This window comes from Triticum urartu, chromosome 3 (genome assembly GCF_003073215.2).
Source record: "Triticum urartu cultivar G1812 chromosome 3, Tu2.1, whole genome shotgun sequence".
Classification (NCBI taxonomy): domain Eukaryota; kingdom Viridiplantae; phylum Streptophyta; class Magnoliopsida; order Poales; family Poaceae; genus Triticum; species Triticum urartu.
The window spans coordinates 241,226,917-241,253,583 of NC_053024.1; the positions used below are offsets into that span (position 1 = coordinate 241,226,917).

Genomic DNA, 26,667 nt, shown 5'->3' on the forward strand with positions numbered 1-26,667 from the left:
GTTTCAAATCCTTTTTAGAAAATTTGCAGAGGGTCAAGATTATTATTTGGACTTATGAAATTTGATTTCCTGCCAAATAAAATGCAAATTCATTTTTGAATAATTCCCTTCTAATTTAAATTGATTTCAAAACGAATCCAACTCAATTCTTTTGGGAAAAAATAATTTGGCTTTGAATATTACTTGGGACTTATTGAAAATGCTTTTGGCCACATAATATTTTCAAAATGGCTTGGGTTCCTACCAAGGCTAGCTAGGGTTTCAACTAGTGGCATTTACATTTTCATCCGTCTACGCAAACAATAAAGCAATCAAGTCATTTTCAAACAATCCTAGGCAATCATGGGAAATTCCTAGAAATTTTTTAGTTCCGTGTGAAATTTTTAACATACCAGAGGATGTGACACCTTGTGGCTGGCTGGTGGCCCCTCCGGACGTCTCCCAAATGTTCTAGTGTTTCTTGTTGTCCAAAAAGAATCATGTTCAATCAGCAACGTATTTGACCTCCGTAGATATTGATTTTCCACGAAACCAAATGCAAGCAGAAAACAAACTGACATTAGGCACTAAATTAATAAGTAGTCCACAGAAATAACATATTTTTTATAAAAACTATATAAAAATAATAACATAATATTATTTAACAATTATAAATACGTTTGAAATGTATCACAAACGCATACGGCACCATGTTGAAAGGCAAAAATGATACCAACATCGTGATCCAGATGTCTGCGGGCAATTGAGGGACGCCGTTGGAGATGTAACACTATGTACCAAAGCAATGGTAGCTTATGCATAAATGCAATCCTGTCATGTAACACACCGTCTACCTCTCGTGCCAATCACTGTCATCTCTCTAGTGCACAGTGTCATCGTCCTGTAGCAAACAGTACAACGTGGAGTAGCTACGAGCAGGGAAAGCATACATGTGTAATATTGATTTTTTTTTCCATTAGACTATCGGTCGATTGGATTGCATTAGGACCTTCCCAATGCTTCACGTTCTGCATGTGCTAAGCATGCCAAATAGGTACAAGACAAAATTTTGGTCACCATAGAGAAACAATGCTAAACGTGCAGACCTAGTAACATCAAACTCATGGAAAAATTACATGGTACAACGCATTTGGACATAGTACAAGTCTGACCCCTCTCCTTGGAATGCACATGCACTCTAAATCCTGGAAGAGGTAATATGGATGTCCTTTTGAAACACATGTCTTCTCAGTGAGGCCGAAAGGAAAAAAAAAAGGCACTCAATCGCTGGATCATGCGAAGCATTTTCGTCTCTACAAAAATAGAAATGACGTTAGTTGACCACTATGAACATGTGCAAGGAGAATACATTTTTATATTTCTCAAGTGAGATCCTCACCCATCTCTCAACTTCTGATGCTGATTCAGAAAGTCTCCTCTTAAGAATAGACTTCTCTGCCTCACAGCTCTCTACATCAATATCTGCATGCAAGTCAAAATCAATTGAGGCTGAACTGTGCACCTTCAGGATTTAAATGAACAAATATCTGTGACATAAAGCTAGCCCACAAAAGAGAATACCAAAAGACAACTTACAGTAATGAATTGTCACTCAACTATGGACGTACAGACAGAATACTAGAGGCAAACAGAGAAAAATAGTGCACCATGGAACATGTCAATTTTATTACGACCTTGCTGACCTAAAGTTTTAGTACTCAAATATGGCGATCTAGTCAGCAGTGGGATAACCCTGTATTACCTCTGAAGCAAGAGAAAGAAATGGCAGGTTCTATTGTGGACTCTGGTTAGGAAAAGCGATCAGTATAGGCAGCAGCAATGCTGGCATTATGTCCGCAAAGGAGAGAAAAGCTGGTACCAGAGAATTGGGGATGGCTAGGAGTCCAAGTCAGAGAGAGAATCAGCTAGCAGATTTGGTAACAGCCAGCTCGGATTAGGGAAGTTCTAATCATTCTGGTTGCATTAGGATGATTAGAATTCTAGTTGCATTAGGTAAAGGGCAAGGGCAAGATTGGAGATTGCTTGAGATGGCTCCGCTCCCACCTAGCTCCGCTCCCACCCTCTAGCCCCTCCAAGCCCCCGCTGCCTGCCGCCGACGCCCCCGCCGGCCGCCCGCCTCCCCCGCCCCCCTGCCATGGAATCACCTGGCACTGCCCCTGTTGACCGCCGGGCGACCCTCTCCGGCGAGCGCGTGTCCTCCGGTGACCGCTGGCTCAGCTCGGAGAGCGAGTCCTCGGCGCGCTCGTACAGGGACGTCGCCCTCACCCCGCCGGCGCCTACTACGTCGCCGGTACCTGAGGCCCCTGGCCGCGTCGCGCTAGTTGCCCGCGTGCCTGCCAGGCAACGGCTTGGACCCCGCTCGGAAGTCCACCGCGTCTCTGGCGGGGCTGTGCTCGACGCTGATGGGTTCCAGCAGCCGCGACGCAGGAACCGACACCGCCGTCCGCGCCAGGACGGCACCCCCAGCTCCTCACCTCCCCGCCGCCGCAGCCCATCGCCGGAGGAGGTTGCCGGGCTGTGTTTTCGCTGCCTCGACCACCGCCACCGGGTGAGGGACTGCACCAACGACGTCCGGTGCAGGCGCTGCCTCGCCTCTGGCCACGAATCCCGCGACTGTGACAGCCGACGCCACGGCGACGCGCGGCCTCCCCGTGTCGCCCCAGGCAGGGACGGCCCGCCACCGGCGCCCACAGCGCGCCGCCGCACTCCCAGCCCCCCGGCGCCGCCTGCGCTTCCCCAGCTGGTCCAGGCTCCCCCGCCGCGGCCCGACATACCCGTGCGTGTCATCATGGTGCAATCCACGGAGATGGAGGAGGCCGAGCGGGTCCTTGGCCGCGCAATGGTGGCTTCCATCACCGGCAACAGGCCGCAGGTGACCACGACCGAGGTGGCCGAGCTGCTCTACCGCTCCCTCGAGCTCTCCGAAGGCGATTTCACCGTCCACGAGCATCACCCCGAAGACTTCCTCATCCTCTTCTCCTCCCTGGACACCATGCGCCAGCTCAATGGCAAGCATTTCATCAGCTCGCCACGCTTCGCGCTGTCGCTTCGGCCATGGTGCAAGCTCGCGCATGCCGGCGCCGGCGTGTTCGAATACCGCGTCGAGCTCGAGCTCCGTGACATTCCCGCCCAAGCCTGGCATCTTTCCACCGCCGAGCACGTTCTTGGGGAGAGCTGCTGGATCGAGAGGTTACACCCCCGCACGCGCTCTCGCGAGAACCTGGCCATCTTTCGGCTTTCCGGCCGTGTGCACAACCCCGCCGACGTCCGCCGTGCCGCCATTCTGGAGATCGTCGAGCTCCTGCCGTCTCGTGTGCCCTCGGAGGCGCCGGTGGTCAGGACACTCACGTACCCCATCTCCATTGCGCTCGTACGTGCGGCTCCGCTTGGGGCGCCCACTCCCGGTGCCCAGGCCAACAACGACGACCCCGGCCGCGATGGCGCCGGTAATGGGCATGGCCAGGGCCAGGGCTCCGGACCTGGTCGGGCGTGACGCCGTGGCCGGAAGCGTAGGCGGTCTAACACTGCGCCGGACGGCCGGGCCGACGGCATGGCCATGGACGCGTTCACCTGGCACGCCGGCGACCGCTCAGGGCGAGCCGACGGGACGAGCATGGCGACCTCCTGGCCTCGGCCGGCCAGCGGCGGCGGCGGTGCCACCCGCCTTGCTGACGCGGGATGGCATGTTGTCATGGCTGGGTCAGTCGGGCCCTGCTAATTCTCGTCACCGAGCCAAAAGAGGAAAAGGAGGAAAAAGAAGGGCCCCGCAAGGGCAGGCTTTGGAGGCAGGCCTGACGCACGCGTCTGTCGAGCCCGCTGACGACGCCACGACAGTTGTGTCGAGGCCAGCTGGCGAACTCCCACTGGTCGCGGGTGCGCAGGAGAGCCCCGGAATTTCAAACACCGGCTCTCCCCATGATCACGAGGACGATCCCGCCGGCCCACCCCTGCCGCTGCTGATCCGACGCCGTGTCGGGACCTTGCCCTTTTGAGCCAGGTCCCAGACTCGCAGCCTGTGGCGCCAGTTGGCTCAGGAGAGCCAGGATCGCCTGCCGCCTTGTCGGGGCAAAGTGGCATCTCACCCGCTCCTGCCGCCCGGGCGGGCCCAGTAATCTCCGCTGAACAGTCACCGCAGCCCCACGATCACACCACGGCGATTTCGGCGGGAAGAGACGCCCTCGTTGCCGCCTCCATTGCCATCGTGCCGGCGCCCGCGCCCCCCTCTGAAGTTGCCCCCCCCTCCTCCCACAACTGTCGATGGGCCAAATGAGGCTGGGCCGCCAACAGCCGAGACCGCAACTCCTGCGCCGACGCCCCCAGTGGCCGCTGTTGGGCCCCCAGTCACCAGATCACCGATGCCCACTGCCCAGAGCCCAATCTCCATCCTACAGCGGCCTCATGGCCACTCTGTGCTCGCGCCCACCCCTGATCGCCGCCCGCCTGTCGCCGGCCCCCGTTCGCCTGCGTCTGGTCGGTTTGCCTCGCCACCAATCACTATGCGGCGATCGCGCTGCCATGCTACTTCGCAGCAGGCATGGACGCTTGGCGAGTTTCTGGCCGCGGCCATGAAGCACATCAGTGCATCGCTGCCGACACCTGGGAAGCGGCCACGTCGGCCCCTCAACTTCGCCCCACGACGAGGCCGTTCCGCGGCGGCTGCTGCCACGCCTGCAGCGGCGCCACCGACGGCAGAACGGAGGGCCCATGTGCAGATTCTGCGCACACTTGGGATTGTGGGCACCAACCAGAAGATCTCGCCCATTGAGATGAAAGCATACGACGACATGTTCGCGGCGCCGATTCCACTGTCTGTGCTCAAGGCCATCGCTGCCCTGGTTGATCGAGATCCCAGCGTGCTTCTCCCCTCCTCCCACGCGCGAGGCCACTGCCGGCGACTGCTAAGTCTGCCAGCACACCCACGAAGGACTCCACACCACCAGCGCTTCGCAAGGCGCTGAAATCCGTGGCGCTTTTGGTGCCGTGGATGATCTGGAAACATAGGAACGCGTGCGTTTGTGACCATGTGAGCCCTTCGCTCAATGAGCTTGTCGACCGGATCAAGGACGAGGCCCGATGTTGGGCAAAGGCCGGGGCTCAAGGGCTCAGGGTCGTTTTGCCATCATCATGGGATGTCCACTGATCATCTGGCAACTGTGTAAACCTGCCTCCTAGGAGGATGTAAATTCCCTATCTTTCCAATGCAATGAAACGCAAAGGCCATTTGCGTTTTCTCGAAAAAAGGTCAAGGGCAAAACATCCCATATATAAGGATGTATTGTATCTCAGATTAGGAAGCAAGAACAATCAATCTTTCTCTCCAATTATTCTCTCCAAACACCTTCAAGTTATCTTCAGCATGGTAGTACTTACATTCTGGATCAAAGTTTACAGCAGGTTCTGATACATGAAAATACACATGTCATAGCTAAAGTGCTGAATAGATTTCGTACTAGGGCTAGGGAGAAGCTCTCAGCCCTGGAAGCAAAGATAGAAGAGTTATTTTTCAAATTCTAGCTTGCATTATTCCTCATGGAGGGTCCTCTTTAGGCAGAGGCCTAACAATCCAATCTAAGAGGTCACAGATCTTATCCCTAATTGGCTTTCGCAAGCTAAAGGATATCTTCTTCTTCTTTATTTAAAGGATAGACTATCTAAGATAGCGGTTGGGAACCTCTTGCCATAATTGGTAGCTGCCATGGTAGGGGCATGTATTCCGATACATAACAGCTAGGTAGCAGGGAAATCATGCATATACTTTTTCTTTAGATCAGAAATTCAAAATTATACTTTTGTGTATCATACAGATTAATATTTCATTACTATTACTTTACTAGGCATAGGTCAAACCTTTTAACACCTAATATTTTGACAGGTTAGTGTTGCTTCATCAGCAATCACTCTAGAATTAAAAATGTAGACGGGTAGGGCAGTGGCGTAGCTAGGGGGTGGCCTTACTTTACTAGGCATAGGTCAAACCTTTTAACACCTAATATTTTGACAGGTTAGTGTTGCTTCATCAGCAATCACTCTAGAATTAAAAATGTAGACGGGTAGGGCAGTGGCGTAGCTAGGGGGTGGCCTTACTTTACTAGGCATAGGTCAAACCTTTTAACACCTAATATTTTGACAGGTTAGTGTTGCTTCATCAGCAATCACTCTAGAATTAAAAATGTAGACGGGTAGGGCAGTGGCGTAGCTAGGGGGTGGCCTTACTTTACTAGGCATAGGTCAAACCTTTTAACACCTAATATTTTGACAGGTTAGTGTTGCTTCATCAGCAATCACTCTAGAATTAAAAATGTAGACGGGTAGGGCAGTGGCGTAGCTAGGGGGTGGCCTTACTTTACTAGGCATAGGTCAAACCTTTTAACACCTAATATTTTGACAGGTTAGTGTTGCTTCATCAGCAATCACTCTAGAATTAAAAATGTAGACGGGTAGGGCAGTGGCGTAGCTAGGGGGTGGCCAGGGTGGTCCATGGACCACCCTGGAATTCCCCCATAGCTTATGTATAGTGTAGTAAAAAACATTTCGTTTAAAATAAAACAAAACTTGTGTAAATATTTCTATTACCGGACCACCCTGACAAATCGGGCTGGCTACGCCACTGGGGTAGGGGTCTAAAATTCTACTTAACTAGATGATACCCCTCGTGTTGCCATGGAATTGGATATATAGTTTCTAAATACTCTGTAGAATACTAACTCAGTCCTTACGATTCAAACAATGTGATAGATTTCGGCATAAACAAAAAATATTAACATGAAAAGTTGTGCATGTCACAATTAAATGCAATGTGATTTAAAACCTACTTAGAATGCACTTATGCATGTTTCATGGTAGAGGATTCTCATGCGTAGATCAGACAGATGCTAGTGGATCAAGCTAGTAAATCTATCGGCCACAACAATTTTGATTATGTTGAAACATGCAAGTTGAGATAATTAGAATTAATGGGGATCACTCTCTTAGGTATATACATGATAGGATTAGCTATAGAACCTTCATATTGACATCTATTCAACTACTAGAGAAAAAAAAAAGTCCGTCCCGGGGGGTAACGGTTAGGTCTTTCCCTGGGGATTTGTTTGGCGACCCGAGGGGAGCCCGCCGTCCTGATTCCGTGCGCCCCCCCCCCCCCCCCCCCCCCCCCCCCCCCCCGCCTCCCCCCCCCCCCCCCCTCCCTTCCGTCCTCTCAGCAGCTCCCGCGGGTTACAGCGGTGTTCCCTCAGGTGACCCCGGGGTGTTTCCCTTCTGCTGTCCTGGTTTCTGCACCGCCTCCCCCATCAAGCTCCCTGAGCACTGGTCCCCCCCCCCCCCGGCCCCCCCCCCCCCCCCCCCCCCCCCCCCCCCACCCCCTTTGCGGGACAGGGCCCCCCCCCCCCCGGTCCACGCCCGACAGTCACCCATCGCCGTCCTTGCCTCCACCACTTGTCGGGGATGGATCGCATGGAGGGCCTGATGGGGAGGTTGAAGCTGTCAGATCTGGAAAGCAAGTCTTGGAACACCTGGTAACATTTTCATGTTTACATTACGCCAGCAATCAGGCAAGAGGAAGGCGTTAGAGGAGGGCCCCTGGATGTTTGGGAAGTCCCTTTTGGTTCTGGAGGACTTTGATCCAAGTAAAAGTGTTAAAGAATATGAATTCAAAAAGATCCCGGTCTGGGTTAGTCTTTGATCCGCCACTTGGGATGATGTGCCGTGATGCTGGCCTGGCCATTGGAGATATCATAGGTGAAGCTCTGGAGGTTGATGCTGGATCAGATGGTATGGCAGTGGGGAAATACTTGAGGATCAAGGTTCGCATGGACATATCAAATCCCATTATGAGGGGCTTTGTGCTCGATGATGATGATGAGAATGACAAGGGTATGAAGAACCTAACTGAAGCGGAAAAAAGAAAGGAGGAAGAGAAGTGGCGTCGCTTTGAATACGAGTTCCTGCCGGATTTCTGTTACATTTGTGGTCGGCTTGATCACGTAGAAAAGGATTGTTCCATAAGGTTGAAGAAGGGCAAGGCGAAGCAATTTGGTCCATGGCTGAAGGCCTTTATTCCACGGCCTACAAGTGAGGCGAGTAGGGGTGGTTGGAGTAAAGGACGAAGTAACCTTCCTGGGCGTAGCAATGGAAGTGGTAGGAGCCTAAGCTTTGGTAACTCCAGGGGACAGTCCGGCAGTGATAGTGGCTCTTGGAGAAAGGATAACCCAAAGGCAGGGCATGGGTTAGCAGGAAAGGAGTCCCGGGATGATGAGGTCACAAGCCATTTGAAAAAGCAAAGTGAGAACGTGCCAGCACACAAGGAGAATAAAGGTGAAGATACTACAGGAAAAATCAATGGGAGCAGGAGGCAACTCACCTATGATGATGCAGGAGCTGGACAACAACACAAGGAGGATGTTATGGACATATCAGGGGGGGGGGGATATTGGTACAGTACCGACGGAGGGGACAGTGAAGGATGCTGCTGAGAAGAAGGTGGTGTTGATAACAGATGGGCCACCAGTAGAGGAAGATACAACTGCTCCGGGGAGTGGCAAGTGTATGAATAAGGGAGGGTCCAAATACCATAGACTACACCGAAAGGGAAAGATAGGAGATAACACGTCCATTGGTGTAACTTTGGGAAAGAAGAGAGGTGGAGATGATATGTTGTGTGACGTTGGGGAGGGGGCTGAAGCTAAGAAGAGCAGGACGGAGATGGGTAACGCAATTCCCAATGAAGCGGGGCTGTCGGAACAGCCCTGCGAGCACCAATGAAAGTTGTAGCCTGGAACTGCCGGGGGCTTGGGAACCCGCCGGCAGTTCGTAGCCTTCTGGAACTCCAGAGGGTTGAAGAGCCCGACATTCTTTTCCTTCCAGAAACAAAATTGAAGGAGATTGATTGCTTGAGATGGCGTTTGAACTTGGCGAACATGGTTGCGGTGGATTGTGTTGGGCGGAGTGGGGGTTTGGCGATGTTCCGGAGGAGGGGAGTAGAGGTGCAACTGAGGTGGAAGAGGAGGTACCATATAGATGCTGATGTAGTTGAGGAGAATGGCAGTACATGGAGGTTAACGGGAGTGTATGGTGAATCAAAGGCAGGCGAAAAAGAGAAGACTTGGAGAATGCTCCGAACGTTGCACGGCCAAGCAAATATGCCGTGGTTGTGCCTAGGAGACTTCAACGAGATCCTCTTCACGGGAGAGAAGGAAGGTGGGCCGGCTCGGGCCCAGGGCTGCATGGAGGCTTTTGGGAAATGCTTAGAAGAGTGTGAGCTGGAGGATTTGGGTTTTGTAGGTGATCCTTTCACCTGGAGGAACAACTGGCATGACGCTAGGGGTTATACACGAGAGAGATTGGACCGTGCGGTTGGTAATGTAAGCTTGAGGTGCATGTTCACGCTGCACAAAATAATCAATGGAGATCCAAGACACTCCGATCATCACCCGGTCATAGCTAAACTTCGGGAGCAGAGCCTGGTGATGGGGGGAGGTAGCGGACTGAGGTGCTTCCGTTTTGAGGGCCGCTGGCTGCAGGAGGAGGGCTGTGAGCAGGTAGTGGAAGAGGCGTGGAACACAGCTTTTGGGGAGGGGGGAGTCTCGGTGGGGGAGGCGCTTCGAAGGGTGAGCAGCAGCCTTGTGAAGTGGGATAGGGAAGTTCTAGGGGAGCTGAAGCATAGGATTAAGGGGGTCAGGAGGGAGGTGGAAAGAGGTAGGGGGGGGGGGGGGGGCATTAATCAGAGCAGATTTCAAGGGAACAACTCCTTCGGTACAAACTGAGTCGGCTTGAGGACCAGTATAACATTTATTGGCAGCAGAGAGCTCATGTAAACTGGCTTACCAAGGGGGACCGTAACACTAAGTTCTTCCATGCACAAGCGTCGGAGAGGAGGAGAATTAATCTGATTAAGAGGTTGAAGAGGGAGGATGGAGGTGTAGTGGAGGGAGAGGAAGAGATAGGGACTTATATTACAAACTACTACAAAAGTTTGTTCATATCTTCTGCAGGTTCCCCGAACAACGACATCCTCGAACATGTTCCATCCTTGGTCACTCCGGCAATGAACGAGTTGTCGACCAAACCGTTTTCTGGGGAGGAAATAAAGAGAGCCCATGATGCAATTGGCAATTTGAAGGCACCGGGTCCGGACGGAATGCCAGCAGTTTTCTACAAGAAGTTTTGGCATATGGTGGGTCCCAAGATCCAGGAGGAGGTGTTTAAGGTGCTGAATGGGGGTGTGATCCCCAAGGGGTGGAATGAAACAACGATTGTGTTGATCCCCAAGGTAAAGAATCCGGAGTACCTCACGCAATACCGACCGATCAGTCTTTGCAATGTCATTTATAAGCTTATTTCCAAGGTGTTGGCTAATCGCCTTAAGGTAATTCTCCCGGATTTGATCTCTCCTACACAGTCGGCCTTTGTTCCGGGTCGTATGATTACGGATAATGTGCTGCTTGCATATGAGATCACACACTTGATGCATAAGAAGAAGGGGGGGTAGGCAAGGCCTCGTTGCGGTGAAGCTCGACATTAGCAAGGCATACGACCGGGTTGAGTGGAACTTTCTTGAAAGGATGATGCTCTCCATGGGGTTTGCTCCGGTTTGGGCGAGTTTGATTATGAAGTGTGTCCGGTCTGTTTCTTACCGTGTGAGATATAATAGCAAAGTTACTGAGGCCTTCTATCCCCAAAGAGGCTTGCGGCAGGGCGATCCCCTCTCGCCATACTTATTTATTATATGTGCGGAAGCTTTCTCAATCATGTTGCAGCAAGCCGAACTTGACCATTCCATTGAAGGAGTTCAGATCTGCACAGGAGCACCAAGGATAAACCACCTTTTCTTCGCGGATGACTCGTTGATCGTCATGAAGGCTTCTGCTGCTAGCGTGTCCCGACTACAGCAAATCTTGGCTCTGTATGAGGATCAATCTGGGCAGAAGATAAATAGAGACAAGTCGTCTGCTTTTTTCAGCAAGAAAACTAGCCAGCAATACAAACATCAAGTGCTCCAGGTCCTTGACATTCCCTCAGAATCTCAAAACGAGCGCTATCTCGGTCTTCCGGTGCATCTTGGAGCTGCGAAGAGTAAGGATTTTGAGTACATAAAGGAGAGTATCTGGAGGAAGATTCAAGGCTGGATTGAAAGATTGTTGTCAAAGGTGGGGAAGGAAACCTTGATAAAGGCAGTGGCTCTAGCCATACCAACATATGCGATACCGTGTTTCGATACGAAGAGTCTGTGTGAGGAAATCAATTCTATGATCTGTCGTTACTGGTGGAGCCAGCAAGGAGGTAAACATAAGTGCCATTGGTTAGGCTGGGAAAGACTGATGAAGGCAAAAAAGGATGGGGGTCTTGGTTTTCGTGATCTGCACATCTTTAATATGGCCATGCTTGCGCGCCAAAGTTGGAGATTGATACAAAATCCTGAGTTTCTCTGTGCTGTCGTGCTCAAAGCAAAATACCATCCGGACTGTTCTATCCTCGAAGCAACTGAACAAAAGGGCATGTCCTATACCTGGCGGAGTATCTTACGAGGCCGTGATCTTCTCAAGGAGGGCATTGTGTGGCGAATCGGTGACGGCACGCAGGTGAACGCTTGGACTGATCCCTGGCTCCCGAGGGGGTCGACTAGGAGACCTATTGCACATCAGGGACTAGCCATTGTTTCGAAGGTGCACGAGCTTATTAACCCGGTTACTGAGTCTTGGGACGAGGAGCTAGTGAAGGAGCTGTTCACACACGATGATGCGAGAGTAATTCTGGCCATCCCGCTGAAATCGGACATGGAAGATTCAATATCTTGGCATTTTGACAAGAAGGGCTCGTTTTCGGTTAAGTCTGCGTACCGGCTTGGTGTTAGCCTGAGAGAAGCGTGAAGCTACCAGGATGCTAGTCCTTCCCGTGGACAAGCGGTGCAACTGCAGAACTTGGAAACAATTGTGGCAGATTGACCTTCCAGGCAAAGTCCGGATGTTTTTATGGAGACTGACTCACAATAGCCTTCCAACATTGATGAATATCAAGAGAAAGCACATCGATCTGGACACTAGATGCCCCATGTGCTTGAGACTAGACGAGGACGGGGGGCATCTTTTTTTGAATTGCAAGAAGGTGAAGGCTGTGTGGAGGGAACAGTACTTGGAAGATGTCCGGATAGCACTTTGTGAGTGCACTGAGGCAAATGAAATGATGAGGAGTATATGCTCCCTTCCGACCAAAAAGAAGCTGTCTGTGCCGGTCCTTCTCTGGGACTGGTGGACGACGAGAAACAAAACGTACGCGGGCGAAAAGCAGCGATCGGCAGCCGAAGTGAGCGCCTTCATTACTAAGCACCTGACAGATTTCCAGAGTCTCAAAACACAACCCGCTGCGACAGCTCCAGTCTTAGTTCAGCATACTTGGACCCCTCCTGAAGCGGGCCTTATAAAATTCAACATGGACGCAGCTTTCCATGCTGATTCAGAGTCAGGGGCCTGGGGGTTCGTGGCGCGGGATGAGCAAGGGACGTTCCTGGCGGCTGCAGCTGGCAAGATGGTGCATGTTTGCTCTGCCTTTCAGGCTGAGGTGATCGCTTGTATTTAGGCAATCGAAGGTGCAGCTGATCTGGGAGCACAAAGGATTTACTTTTAATCAGACTGTTTGACAATGATCACTCCGCTCAAGGGGCGGGAGTACGATGCTGCTGAACTCGGCGTCCTCTTTAGGGAGACCAGAAGCAGGTGCCATGCATCTTTTGAATTTTATGAGTTTATGTTCTGTCTTCGAGACTGTAATAAGGTTGCGCACGCTTTGGCGCAGTTTGCTATGGGTGCTGCGACACCTCTTTCTGTGTGGGCTTCCAATGCCCCAGACTTTGTTTCTGGTCTGGTGATCACCGACATGGTGCATCGAGTTTAAGTGGAATACATGATATTCCTTTCAAAAAAAACTACTAGAGAAAAAAAACTACTTCCAACGATAGAGAAGATCAACTCAATATGTAAACATCACATGTATTTCATTAGTAAATTGTTTAACCATCTAAAGGGCATGCAGTGTAACACTCTGACTATCATTGTTTTGCTTTGCATATATGCTAGCGTATTTTGTTTGTGGTAATAATGTTCAAGATACAGAAAATAAAAATAAAAGGGGGAAGAAACAAGGAACTTTCAGTTGTTACCATAATAGTATGTCGACAGAATCTCAATGCGCTCAATTGGCTGAAAATGGAATAAATAAATAATTATGGTGCAATTTAGCATGTGGAAGAATTCAAATATTTAACATGTGCACTCGAGAGGTAAATAAGATGGAACAGATTGCCCACACATAGGACTGGCATTGCCAGATACATACCATTACAAAAATGCCTTCTTTATGGGTTGGCAGGCGCTCTAGTTTTCTTAATGTATCGTCACCCTTAGTCACCCTCCCAAATACAGCATACTGAAAATCATTAGGCATCAATCTCCATTCAGTTACTTAACTGACATTGAATATGAGTCGTTTCAAAAAATGCTAAATACCTGGCCATCAAGGTGGGGAGCATCACCAAGGAGGATAGAAAAGGAAGAGGAGGCACTGTCTGGGTCAGAATACCTTGCAGAGGGGAAGAATAAGTAAATATCATAAGCTGATAAAATGTAATTGTAGATACAAAGCAGCTTCTTTTTTTTGCAGGGCATACCTGATCATATTTACGAATGAATCTATGAATGTTTTTCAGAATTTTTAAAAGATAAATAATTAGCTAAACCCTAGACTCAAGCACCCACCCTTGCATGTACAATATCCACTCTGAATAAGGATATACATTGCATTCATCTGGAGTTGTACGGGACAACAAAAGGAACTATGGAGAACCATCTGAACCAATGCATACAGAAAGATGCTAGTACATGATGTTATGGTTTAGGCCAGAACCAGATGGTTTGATAAGACAGGTTTCTGCCGAAACTTCAGAGAGGGAGTACCTTCCCATTGAGAGAATTCCTCTGACATGCTTGACAGTACTAAATTCACCAACAATTGATTTCTCTGCCTGTTGTTCCTGCTCTTTATTCATAGGGGCTTTTCTACCTCCCATGACATCGGCAACTTGCGCAACAAAACCCTTGTCAACCTGCAACCAGTAACAGATGTGCATGCATATGATAAAAAGTAGTCCATAACAAACAAACAAAAAATGTGTCAGCAAGTTATCAAATTTATTCATACCCGGAAGAAGTGATTTGTATTATAGCATCCAAGCTGCACAAGTTTAAAAATGTGTTCAACTGTCTTAGGTGCAACACGAGGAAAGAAGCCGAATTCAATGTCACCATGATTTAACTGCAGGTACAATTGCAATACAAGTAGGTGATGTCAGTAAGAAAATTGATTAGCATACTACATTTGAGGATTAACCGGGTGGAAGAGAACGATATCCTCAGGGCACCTTTCTCGAAAGAGGAGGTGAGAGCGACGGTGTTCCAAATGGAACACAACAAAGCTCCAGGCCCGCATGGTTCCCCCGCAGAATTCTATCATAATTTCTGGGATATCATCAAGACTTAACCTTTTGGAGTTGTTTAAGTGTCTTCATGCCGATCGACTTGACCTATTCAAGCTAAATTTTGGCGAGATTGTTTTGTTGCCGAAAATTAAGGAGGTTGAACGGATCTAGCAGTTCAGACCCATATGCCTTCTTAATGTCAGCTTCAAGATTTTCACCAAAGTGGCTACGAATATGTTAAACTCGATAGCTAACCATGTTGTCCGACCATCTCAAACAGCCTTCATGCAAGGAAGGAATATACTGATGGTGTAGTAATCCTTCATGAGACCGTTCACGAGATGCACCGAAAGAACATGAGTCGAGTAGTATTTTTTTTGAGAAAACGCATGAGAGCGTGCGTTTCATTTCATTGTAAAGAGAGAGTTGTAGTTAGATTCCTCCTAGGAGGCTGTTACAGAATCTGAATTAATGGACATCCCAAGTGTGGGGGGTAATGGCTCTGAGCCCTAGCGCGCCCGCGTTTGCCCAAAGGTGGCCTCTTCCTTGATCTTCGCTAGCAGGGTCTTCACGGATGGGCATGCTCCATTGAAGACGCAGTGGTTGCGGTGCTTCCATATCATCCAGGGGACGAGGAGGGTCACGGTACCTAGGCCCTTGCGCATGGGTGTTGGGGCGGAGTGTCGCGCCGATTGCCACCAGTCCAGAAGCGAAGGCTTGTTGTCTGGCGGGGTACACGGGATCCCTAGCCAACTCAGTGTCTCGTGCCAGGCCTGCCGGGCGAAGGGGCATGCGAGGATGAGGCGGTGCATGGTTTCAATATGGGAGCATGCGGGCGGTTTTATCGACAACGGGCTGGAGCTGGGCAGCGAAAGGTCGGCGCAGCGTGAGGGGATGCCCAGGTAGGTGACAGGCAGCTCGACGATGGGGCAGCCAAGCAAGTCGACGACAGGCGCGGCCTCATCCGTGCTGGCACGGATCAAGGTGGCCGTGCTCTTGGTGAAGTTGACCTGGAGCCCGGAGGCGCGCCCAAAAAGCTGCAGGATGCTCTTGATGGCGGTGACATCGCTCAGGGTGGGGTGGCAGAAGAGGATCATGTCCTCAGCATAGAGGGAAACATATGACATCGGGCGTCGGGGGTGAAGCCGCTGCAGTACGCCCAACTCAGTCGCACGGTGGAGTAGACGGCCTAGCGTGTCGATGGCGAGCACGAAGAGCTGGGGAGATAGGGGGTCGCCCTGGCGGAACCCACATCTGTGCCAGATTGCTGGGCCTGGCTCTCCGTTAAAGAGCACCCTGGTGCTTGCCGAAGAGAATAAGATGGCAAGACAATCGAGGAACCTGGTGCCAAAGCCGTATCGGCGAAGGGCATGAACAGGAATGGCCACCTGACCGAGTCGAAGGCGTGTGCCAGGTACAGTTTCAGGAGTACGCGTGGGGCGCCGAGCTGGTGCAGCAGACGGGCTGACGGGCTGACTGGGGGACGAGGATGAAATTGTCATGCAGGCTGCGTCCGGGGATGAAGGCATTCTGGCTCGTGCTGACGAGTGAGTTGAGCTTGGGCGCGAGGCGCAGCGACAGGACTTCGGCCAAAATCTTGGCGACCAACTGGATGAGGCTAATGGGCCTGAAGTCGCCGAGGGCGTGGGTGTCTGCGCGCTTGGGTAGCAGGGTGAGCAGCGCCTGATTAAGGCAGCTAAAGCCGCGGCCTCGCATTGCGTAGAGCTGGCTGAAGACGTCGACAAAGTCCTGCCGAACAATGGGCCAGCACGCGCGTAAGAATTCAGCCGTGAAGCCGTCGGGTCCAGGGGCTTCGCGCGCGGGGAGCCGTTTGACCGCCTGCCAGATCTCGTCGGCGTCGAACGGGGCGTCCAGGTCCTCCAAGTTGGCGGGGGTGATGAGGTCCGAGAGGTCGAGGGCGCAGTCTCAGGGCGCCTTCGAGCCCAGGAGCGCGTCGAAGTGAGCGTAGGCCGACGCGACTATCTCCGAGGGGTCGGTGATTACGTCCTCGCCGACGAGGGTACTATGAATCCTGTTCTTTTGGCGCCGGTACGTGCACTGCCGATGAAAGAACGATGTGTTGGCATCGCCGTCCTTGAGGGTTGCGAGGCGGGAACGTTGTCGGGCAATGGTGCGCTCGAGGGAGGCGAGGCCGAGGTATGACACCTTGATTTGTCGGCGCAGCCAAACCTCGTGCCGGGACAGGGCACGGTGGTCCTGCGCGGTATCTAGCCGGAGGAGTTCTCTAGAGATTGCAAGTTTGAGCCATACATTGCCAATCGTCCTCGAGCTCCAGCTCGTAAGCTTGCGCGCCGTGGCCTTCATGCGAAGCATGAGCTGCCTGAAGGGGTCGGGGTCGTGGACGGAGTGCCAGGCTGCTGCGACGACGTCCTGGAAGCCATCCAACCGGATCCAGAATTCCTCGAAGTGGAATCGCCGATGGGTTGGTGGCATCAAGGAGCAATCGAGTAGCAAAGGGCTGTGGTCAGACACGACGGAGGCGAGGCAGCGAAGATGGCCCTCCCCGTGGAGCTCCTCCAATCCGCAGTGCATAGGACGCGATCAAGGTGGACAAGGGTCGGGGGCGACTGCTCGTTGGACCAAGTGTATCGGCGCCCGTTGAGATAGATCTCCTTGAGCGCGAGGTCGTCGAGGATGCGCCTGAAGCACCCCATCATGCGGCGGTTCAGGTGGCCGTTGTTCTTGTCTTCATTGGGATATGAGGTTGAAATCGCCACAGACCATCCATGGTCCAGGGCAATCCACGCGAATGTCGTGTAACTCTTGCAAGAATGCAATCTTGTCGGCGTCCAGTTGGGGGCCGTAGACCACGGTGAGCCACCAGGGTGTGCGAGCGCTCGATGGGTGGGAAACCTGGGCTGTGATGGCATTTGCCGTGAAAAGAGCATCAGTGATGGACACCTCACGGCTCTTCCAGGCAAGCATGATTCCACCACGAGTACCAAGCGCGGGGAGGTACACGTAGTCGTCGAATTCCGAGCCAAGGGTCTCAAGGACAGTCAACGAGCAAATCAAAGCCATCTTCGTTTCTGGGAGGCAGACAATGGACACGTTTCCGGCTACAACGAGCGAGCGAATGGCGGTGCGGCGAGCGCGTGCGTTGAGGCCGGGCACGTTCCGAATGAGCATCTTGGGGTTGTGATCCATTGGGCAGAGGTCGGCGTAGTGGGGCGCGACGCGGCTATGCCTCGATGGGACTGCCAGCGACCATCATGGTGATCGGCGCGATGGCTGGATCCGCGGGGAGCTCGCGATCAACTAGGGCAGCTATGGCCGAGAGGACGGACAAGGGAATGGTAGTTGCGAAGGGAATGGTAACTGGCGGTAGTGTGGCCATCGAAGTCAATGATGATGTAGGTCATTACTTTCAGACAAAAAAAGGACTACGACAAGGTGACCCCATATCCCCAATGTTATTTAACATTGTTGCTGACATGTTGGCTATTCTGATTGAGCGCGCCAAGCAGGATGGACAGATTGCGGGAGTAGTGCCACACCTTGTGGATGGTGGCCTCTCTATTTTGCAATATGACGATGACACAATTCTTTTTATGGAACATGACCTGAACAAAGCTCGAAATCTGAAACTCTTGTTTTCAATGTTTGAGCAAATGTCGGGCCTCAAAATTAACTTACATAGAAGTGAATTGTTCTGCTTTGGAGAAGCCATTGAGGCGGCGGCCGATTATGCTGACCTATTTGGTTGCGCACTTAGCCAGTTCTCGATAAAATATCTGGGAATACCAGTTCATTATCGGCGTCTCACCATTGCAAAGTGGAAGCATGTGGAGGAGCGTCTAGAGAAACGGTTGAGCAGTTGAAAAGGAAAATTGCTCTCAGTTGGAGGTCGGCTGGTTTTGATTAACTCCGTCCTCACAAATATGGTTCTCTATATGTTTTCTTTCTTCCAACTCCCAAAAGGGGTCCTGCAAAGACTAGACTATTTTAGATCCAGATTCTTTTGGCAAGGAGACGGTGAAAAGAAAAAATACAAGCTTGCCAAATGGAGCGTGGTTTGTAGGCCTAAAGACCAAGGCGGCCTTGGAATTCATGACCTGCAGGTCAAGAATGAGGCCCTTCTCAGTAAATGGTTATTTAAACTTCTTACTAAGGATGGTGTTTGACAAACCATGTTGTGCAACAAGTATCTAGGCCAAAAGGCGGTGTCTCAGGCATATTGGAAACTTTGCGACTCACACTTCTGGGCTAGCCTAATGGTGGCAACGAAACATCTCTTTCGCTTTGGGTCTTTCGCGATAAAGGACGGATCAGAGATTCGTTTCTGAGAAGACATCTGACTAGGCAATGCCAGTCTCAGAGAACAATATCCAACCTTGTATAACATTGCTCACGATAGGAGACATCTGACTAGGCAATGCCAGTCTCAGAGAACAATATCCAACCTTGTATAACATTGCTCACGATAAGAATAATACTATTGCGCACGTGCTCAGTTCTTCCCTGCTGAATATTTCGTTCAGGCACGATTTGATTGGCCCCCGACTTGTGTCATGGCATAATCTTTTATTCCGGTTGGACTCGATTAACCTGACACAAGGACGGGATGTGTTTCGTTGGAACCTTACAACATCAGCCTCTTTCACAGTAGACTCTACGTACCATGCACTCACGCACTCTGAGGTACCAGTGAGTAATAACAAGAAAATTTGGAAGTCTAAGATTCCACTAAAAGTGAAAATCTTCATGTGGTATCTTTGTAGGGGAATTGTGTTAACTAAAGACAACCTCGCATGACGCAACTGGCTAGGGAGTAAGAAGTGTTGTTTTTGTACTCATGATGAGACAATCAAACACCTATTTTTCCAATGCAAGTGCGCGTTCTACGTGGTTGGTCATCCAAATAGCATCAAATTTGTATCCGCCCACAAGTGTTGCCAATATTTTTGGTCATTGGTTGGACGGTATTACAAATAGGTTAAAAACACTAATAAGGGTGGGAGCGTATGCCTTAATTCATTCGCTTTGACTATGTAGAAATGATTTGGTTTTTGATGACAAAAAGGCTTCTCCTTTGCAGGTTATTTTCCAACGTACACACTCGTATGTACGTGGTCTATGCTACAACGGCCGGAGTACCAACCGCTGTTCATGGCGGTGTGCGTGCGATTGAAGCAGGTGCTTACGGAGGTTTTTTCCCGACATGTGTGGCAGCATAACCTACGGATCGATCCACCACCCCCTTCGACATAGGCATAGTATCGGTCTATAGGACTCCACTGTTGCTGATTTGTCGGTTTTATGTAATGAATTATTGTCAGACTTCTGGATTTGGCTGTGTGCATCCTAATTATGCAGAGGCAGGGTGTTACTCATAATGCTTTGTATCGCTTGATGCTACATTCTGAGATACTAAAGTCGCCCTTTATAGAAAAAATCTGATCCGGTTTCTGCCATTACAGCCGTATCATCTACTCCCTTCGTTCCAAAACAGATAACCCAACTTTATACTAACTTTGTACTAAGTTGAGTCATCTATTTTGGAACGGAGGGAGTAGCAGTTGGGAGTAGTTAGGTGTATTCGGCCAATAGGAGTAACCGAGAAAATCAGAATTTTGACGAGAGATATGCAGCAGCTCACTCACCAATCCTAGATTCCTGGATCTTGCAATCCTCTCACTCTTAACTCCAATACACTCTGGCCGTACCACCCTTGCTAAACCAATTCCAAAACGAATCTTTGTGGAACTACAGCAGCGGCTCGGAAATTCCAGCTAAGATCCTCATGGATACTCACGATTCACAAATCGATCGACAAGTTTCAAAAAAAGAAAAGCAAATTCGTCGACAGATATAGAGGATTTAATCTACAAAAACTAATTCCGGGATACTTTTCCTCCCCCAAACGCTAGAATAGGCCGCTCAATTTGCAGGAGTTCAAGGCGAAACACCTGGGTGCGAATCTCACGACGGTAAGAGCAGAAACAGGAACAGGAATCAAGATCATGGGGGAGGACCTGGAAGATGACGCGGGCGGATCCGAGGTTGGGATCCGAGGCGTAATAAGTGGAAGCGCCGGCGGTCGAAGCGGACGTGACGAGGAAAAGGAGAGCGGCGGCGATGTGCCGGAACAAACCCGCCATTTTTCTTTTCTCCTCCATTTCTTTTTGGTGTGCGCTGGTTTAGCTGAGGGCAGAGCAGCTGTAAGAAAGCGCCTTCCGAGCCGGGAAACACTTACCTCCAGACGTAAGTGTAGCATTTTTGCCTCCAGACGTCTGATCGGAAGCATTCGTTAGACCAGCCGTGTGCCGTCGATCCCAGTTGGATCTCACGGCTGAGAGACACACTAAAATTCCTGGGCCAACTTTCCAAACTACTACTCCCCTAATCGCTCCTTCCCAAATTAATTAGGGAAACATTTGGAGCCGGGGCACCGGCGGAACATTGAGCCGGTCTCCCTCTTCCTCGCATCTCCTTCATCGCAGCTCCCCCACATCTCGTGCAGCTCGCCGGGGCGCGCGCCGCCCTCTTCTTCTGCCCCCTCCTCCCCACCCCTTCCCCATCCCTTCCCCCTCCCCCGCCCCCCGGTCGCAGCACCACGCCTCCCCTCCCCGCTCGAAGCTGCCATGGATCTGCACGGTGACCATCTCATCTCGCCGGCGACCGAGGGGCGGTGACCACAGGAGATGCTGCAACCGGGGCAATGGGGTGCTACCATGGCGACGCCTACCTCGCATGCATCGGAGCTCTGCCTACCTCGCCGGACCCGGCCACGCCGGAGCTGCAACCAACCATGGCAGACTACACCCCACGGCGATTTTTTGCTGAAATTGGTTGTAGCAAATTCAATAGCCGGTGGTAGCAAAAATCTACTACGGTTGCAGCAAAACGGCGTCATCGTCATCGCGGGGTCGCAGCTGAGATAAGGAGTTTGAAGCTTTTTTCAATGCGGTTGTAACTTTTATAATTGTCGGTTGCAACTTTTTGTTTTTCGTCCATGGCTTCGTTTCCATGGTTGAAACATTTTTTATAGTCGGATGAAGCTTTTTTCATCGCTAGATGAAGCTTTTTTTCACCGGTTGTAACTTTTCGTCCATGGCTTTTGTTTCCACGGTGAAACTTTTTTTATAGTCTGATGAAGCTTTTTTTATAGTCTGATGAAGCTTTTCTCTGTCACCGGTTGTAACTTTTCTTGGTCATCCATAGCTCTAGTCGTATACTGGTTGAAGCTTTTTTCGTAGCCGGTTGAAGCTTTTCCTATCGCTAGTTGTAGCTTTTTTCGTCGTAGGTTGCAGCACTGGGCATCTCCCTGGGCGCTCGATCTTTTTTGTTCGCAAGAGGGGGATGAGCGCCGGCGAGCACACCGGTGAGCACGCCGGTGAGATCCGGTCGTCGCCACCGGAGCTGCAACGGTGGCCATGGAAGCTACAACCGCAGGAATGGGCTATTTTGCATGGGGGCGAAGCCGATGAAGAGGACGGCCGCCGAGGACTACCGGCGACCAGGGCGGCCGGGAAAGACGGCCGGCGAGGACGGCGACCAAGGACGAGGAGGGCAGGCGAGGGAGGGGCGACGACGAGGGGGAACGTGGGCGGCCGGCGAGATGGGGTTCGCGAGAGAAAGACGACACTCGTTACACGCTCGCGAGAGAGAAGATGGCCTGGTTGGATAAGGATCCAACGGCTTGGGACGGGCTGATCTGACGGCTAGGGTGCGACCGGCCGAAACGTTCGGCCGGCGCACCGGCGCCTAGCATCGCCCAATTAATTACCCTGAATTCACGACACAACTCATCTCACCTGATTCCATCCCTCGCGCACCCGTCTGGCCGTCCTTCGTTAGCGCCGTCATCGTCGTCCCTGTTCGCCGCCCGGCCCTCCTCTCCGCATCGTCGGTGCATCATCCCGTTCGGCGGCCACGCGAGGACTGGCCTACAAACTGCTCGTCCACGACCTCGCAAACGTAGAGCCGTCATGCTTGTCTCCACCAAGATCGGACCCTACTCCATTTGCAGTTGTGGCATGCGGTCGACCTCGTCGGTACGTCGTTTCTATTCGGGAAGGAAGCCACGACGAGTGGATTACTGAAGGTTTCGCCCAATCCATCCTCAGCTGACCTAGGGTTTGAGTTATCTCCTCCTAATACAGTACAAAATCCCTTCATTGCTACTGTTGGTTGGTTTTGGCCATCATTGTGTTCTGTAATTTGTTTGACCTATATCTATTCAATATCTTGGTTTTTTCATGATTGTGGACATGATTTTGTCTCGTTCATTCTGTATTCAGTCATTAAATCGCGACACCTTTTCGCATCTTTGTTGTCTAGGTTCCGTGCGAGTTGAAGGTACTACATGCGGCAGGTTGTAAGAATGAGCCCCCATCTGATCTAGGTTGTGATTCTCCTCATTCATACCATGCTTACAACTTTATATGTTTCATACGTATCATATTTTTGTATGGGAAATACGTATCAGCTTGCTTCATATTTCTCATGCTAGTGCTTCTTCACTGAGTCGAGTTTGCTTCATACATTTGAAACTTGTGCTTCTACAATGAGTTTAGTTTTGCTTCTTTGCATGCGTATGTTTGCAGCCGTCATGTATTTACTTAATTTAAAACTAACCCATGCTTCCTAAGTTTCACACATATTATGCACAAAACAGCCACTCCTTTCTGAACTTAATTTGAATGACTACATATAAATCTTTTGTATTCCCATTTAGAATAAATATATGCACTTCCACTATGTAGATATTATGTTGAGATTGTATGAATAAGTTGCATCCAAATTTTCATGATTCGTATGAATCACACTTTTCTTCACGGTGTACAATTTGTTTCATATGCCACATATATAGCTATGCTTCTTCAATGTGTATAGTTTGCTTCGTATCTTTCACATCTGTGCTTCTACATTTTGTTTGGTTTGTGACATTTCCATGCTATGTGTTGTATTAAGAATCATCTTTGTATACACATCAAACAGTTCACCCTTCTAAATTTCTACAAGGTTGATGGAAGCGGAAAAACATACTTTGCTGATGGTGAGAATAACACGACGGTCGATGGTGGGCCTAGCATGCAGCATGCTGTCGAGCATCTCAATGCTAAGGGTTATGGTCATCAGCTTGGAAGCAAACTAGCCATACGCACCACTTGGTTGCTTGGAGAAAAATGACTATGGTTTATGAAGCATGGGTTGTTGGGTTGGATGCTTGATTTTCCTATGATGGAAGCAAAGGGTGCACATTTGTATTTCTATATGTGTTTATTGGCGGAAACAATATTGTGATGTTTGAAAACAAAATATACCATTATATAAGGCAAAAGGTTCTGTCAAACTGAAGCAAATTCCAGTCGTGTTTGAAGAGAATTCTCGTATCTATGAAAACATTTGTTTTGCCATGTTGAAGAAACCTGTTAAATTCAAAATATTGGACCGAAACAAATTCCAATCACGATGGAAGCAACGCTTGTGGCGTTAAAAGAAGACGGTTAGATTCCAAATAATTCTGCATCCAAATTTTCAAATAAACTCTCCAACCAATTATTTGTGGCAGAAAAAAAACGAAGCACCGAACCCACGTACTACCTAGGCCAACAATTAATGGCCCATGCATGCACAGTAACTACCTAGGCCCACATTATTCTATTCATGCATCAGACGCATCAGATATCACTAAGGCTGGTCATAGTGGGGAGTAACTTATGCTAGTGTCATGCACATGACACTAGTCTAAGTTACCATCTTCATAGTGCAAAGTAATACAGTACTAGTGTCATAGATGGCTTCATTTATTAGCATGTAGACTCATATTGTCTTTAGAAGCGCTATGTTACAGTAACATATTATGTTACCACTTCCCATTAACTCTTTGCCACATAAGTAAAATTTTCTTAAAGTGTGCTATGTTACTAGCTAAGTTACTCCCACTATGACTAGCCTAATCTAATGGCAAGCAGCTAGTCTGATTGACGCAAGGCATCAGAGTCTGATGCCTAGTGGTTCGTAAGTGCATGAGAGAACTCTTTATTTAAGACTGTTTTAAATTTTATTTCCTCCGTCCCATAATATAAAAGCGTTTTCTATATTAATATGGTGTGAAAAACAATCTTATATTATGGGACTATTATGGGACAGAGAGAGTAGTGAGTAGTTTACTACTTCCTCCGTTCAAAAATACTTATCATCAAAATGGATAAAAGAGGATGTATTTACAACTAAAATTTTCTATCTTTGAGTCTAAAATATATATAGATACATCTCTTTTTATCCATTTTGATGACAAGTATTTCCGGATGAAGAAAATATTTGATACTATAAATAAAAATTCCCTATCTAACATTGAGTCTAAAATTTATGTCTTTATAACACTTTTATCCATTTTTCCATCTAACTTTGTTAAATTGCACATACAAAGACACTAACATCCCTCATGTGGTATGTGATCAAAATTTTAGTAATATTAAAGAACAAAAAAAACATGACCAGCTCACCTAACCCTGCAGCCGTTCCGGCGGCTACGTAGCTGACTAGCATGCAACACCAGTTCCCGTGACACACGCACACAAAGGGACATACCAACCAGGCTCTGGTAAAGGCAAAAACTATATATTCAGAAGCATCAAAAACCTGTAATTGATGCCAAAACATATTGCCTTCTCGACTCAGTAAAACGACGCCTATATTCTATATCCATTTCTGTTCCTGGACGCAAGATAAGTAGTAATATCAAGCGGATGCAAAGATATATTTCCTTCGATTCAAAATAGATGACCCAACTTTATACTAGCTTTGATAGATGACCTAACTTTATACTAACTTTGTACTCCCTCCGTTCCATAATGTAGTGCCTATAGATTTTTTACAGAAGTCAAAGAATACAAACTTTGACCATATTTATAGAGAAAGTGTAGGTATATCTAGAATACGAAATGCACATCATTGAATACATCATGAGTTATATTTTTCAGAATGTACATGTTTGGTATTATAGATGTAAACAGTTTTTTCTATAAACTTGGTCAAAGTTGGCAAGTTTGACTTCAAAAAAATCTATAGGCACTACATTGTGGAATGAATGGAGTACTAGTTAGTACAAAGTTAGGTTATCTATTTTGAAACAGGGGAGTACTTTGATGTAACAAATTAAGTGTGTGTAGAATTATCTTCTGAAGATATTCAGACTGATGGCGCCGCCCAGCATTATGTTCATCGAGGAAGCCCTCGCTATTCCTTGGATAGGAGATAGATTCTCCTCCGACGAACGGTAATGGCTAAACAGCATGCGTTGCTGCCACCGTGTCGTGCCATGGCCCCGTTGGTCGCCGTGTAGACCAGCCGGCCGGTATAGGGCACAACGTGGGTGACCCTGCTGCCCCCGTGCGCCGTCCCGGCTGCCAAACGCGCAGCTCCCAGACGTCGCGTAACTGTCGTGCCACAGCTCTGCCGGCCGCCACCCGCCCTTTGCGCGCTAGGCTGCGAGCCGCACGAGATCCGCGCATTGCCGCCACACCGCATGCGTGAGCCGCCGCCACACGAGCTTCATGCGTAGCCGTAGCCGCATCCCCTCCTCGTCGCCGTAGTTGCCCTCGGGACCCGGCACGCCGCTACACCCAAGCGCCTACCGAGCGAGCTAGCGCATACGGCAAGTCTGCTCCCACTCACGCCGCAGCGACTTGTGGACCATCGGGGGATGTATTCGGGGAGCTAGTGACTTGTCAAGTATTACAGAAGGGGCAAAGGCAGCTTTTTACGTGCAATTTAACAGCGTTAGACACAAAAACGGACGAGAGTGTTATAAAGGGCATACAATTTAGATTTAGTATTAGATAGGGAAGAAAAAAATTCTTAATGTCAAATAGGGAAACTGTAGAAGTGCATGCTCTAGTCAATGCAACCAAAAGACCGATCTGATAGAAGAGACTAGGAAGCACATTATACGTCAACACTCCCCCTCACGTGTGGCTCCCTCAGGCCCAAATATGGACCGAAAGTGGGCTGCAATATAATTGCGCCAGCCGGGTCTTGAACTCAAGACCTCTTGGCTCTGATACCATGTATGATGTTGTAATTGCACGATGTATTGCTCTTCGTGCATAGACACGTATATATGATGTACAAATGTGGGTCACGGATCTCGACTATACAAGGAACTAGGAGGCGGGCCCAATACACAATATGCACATAACACATATACTCAACACCCCCCCCCCCCCCCCCCCCAC

At 49.6% G+C, this 26,667-nt stretch overlaps 2 protein-coding genes across 3 annotated transcripts; one reads left to right on the forward strand and one right to left on the reverse strand.

Annotated features, from left to right (window-relative positions):
• Window positions 1-930: 930 nt before the first annotated feature.
• Window positions 931-20,684, reverse strand: LOC125543748 (peptidyl-prolyl cis-trans isomerase CYP23-like). 2 transcript variants are annotated; one of them, XM_048707211.1, is made up of 8 exons: window positions 20,458-20,684; window positions 14,185-14,298; window positions 13,941-14,089; window positions 13,494-13,566; window positions 13,324-13,413; window positions 13,148-13,187; window positions 1,379-1,461; window positions 931-1,292 (listed from the first exon to the last, which is right to left on the reverse strand). In XM_048707211.1, exons 1-8 carry the CDS (start codon window positions 20,599-20,601, stop codon window positions 1,272-1,274), a joined length of 714 nt encoding a protein of 237 aa, XP_048563168.1. In that variant the 5' UTR covers window positions 20,602-20,684; the 3' UTR covers window positions 931-1,271. The 2 variants fall into 2 exon arrangements, with proteins under 2 accessions (XP_048563168.1, XP_048563169.1); XM_048707212.1 differs by having other exon boundaries at window positions 14,185-14,217; window positions 20,458-20,681.
• On the forward strand, window positions 1,468-7,139 carry LOC125543747. The gene is made up of 2 exons (XM_048707210.1): window positions 1,468-5,840; window positions 5,970-7,139. Exon 1 carries the CDS (start codon window positions 2,135-2,137, stop codon window positions 3,491-3,493), a length of 1,359 nt encoding a protein of 452 aa, XP_048563167.1. The 5' UTR covers window positions 1,468-2,134; the 3' UTR covers window positions 3,494-5,840; window positions 5,970-7,139.
• Window positions 20,685-26,667: the final 5,983 nt, after the last annotated feature.

Bases quoted from the DNA above. Each gene is read 5' to 3' on its own strand.
- LOC125543747 (XM_048707210.1), top strand. From the start codon at position 2,135: ATGGAATCACCTGGCACTGCCCCTGTTGACCGCCGGGCGACCCTCTCC.
- LOC125543748 (XM_048707211.1), bottom strand. From the start codon at position 20,601: ATGGAGGAGAAAAGAAAAATGGCGGGTTTGTTCCGGCACATCGCCGCC. The intron at 14,090-14,184 runs GTATGAATAAAT...TACTGGTTGCAG, and splicing joins ATACAAATCACTTCTTCCGG to GTTGACAAGGGTTTTGTTGC. The intron at 1,462-13,147 runs GTAACAACTGAA...ACTTGCATGCAG, and splicing joins TCTGTCGACATACTATTATG to ATATTGATGTAGAGAGCTGT.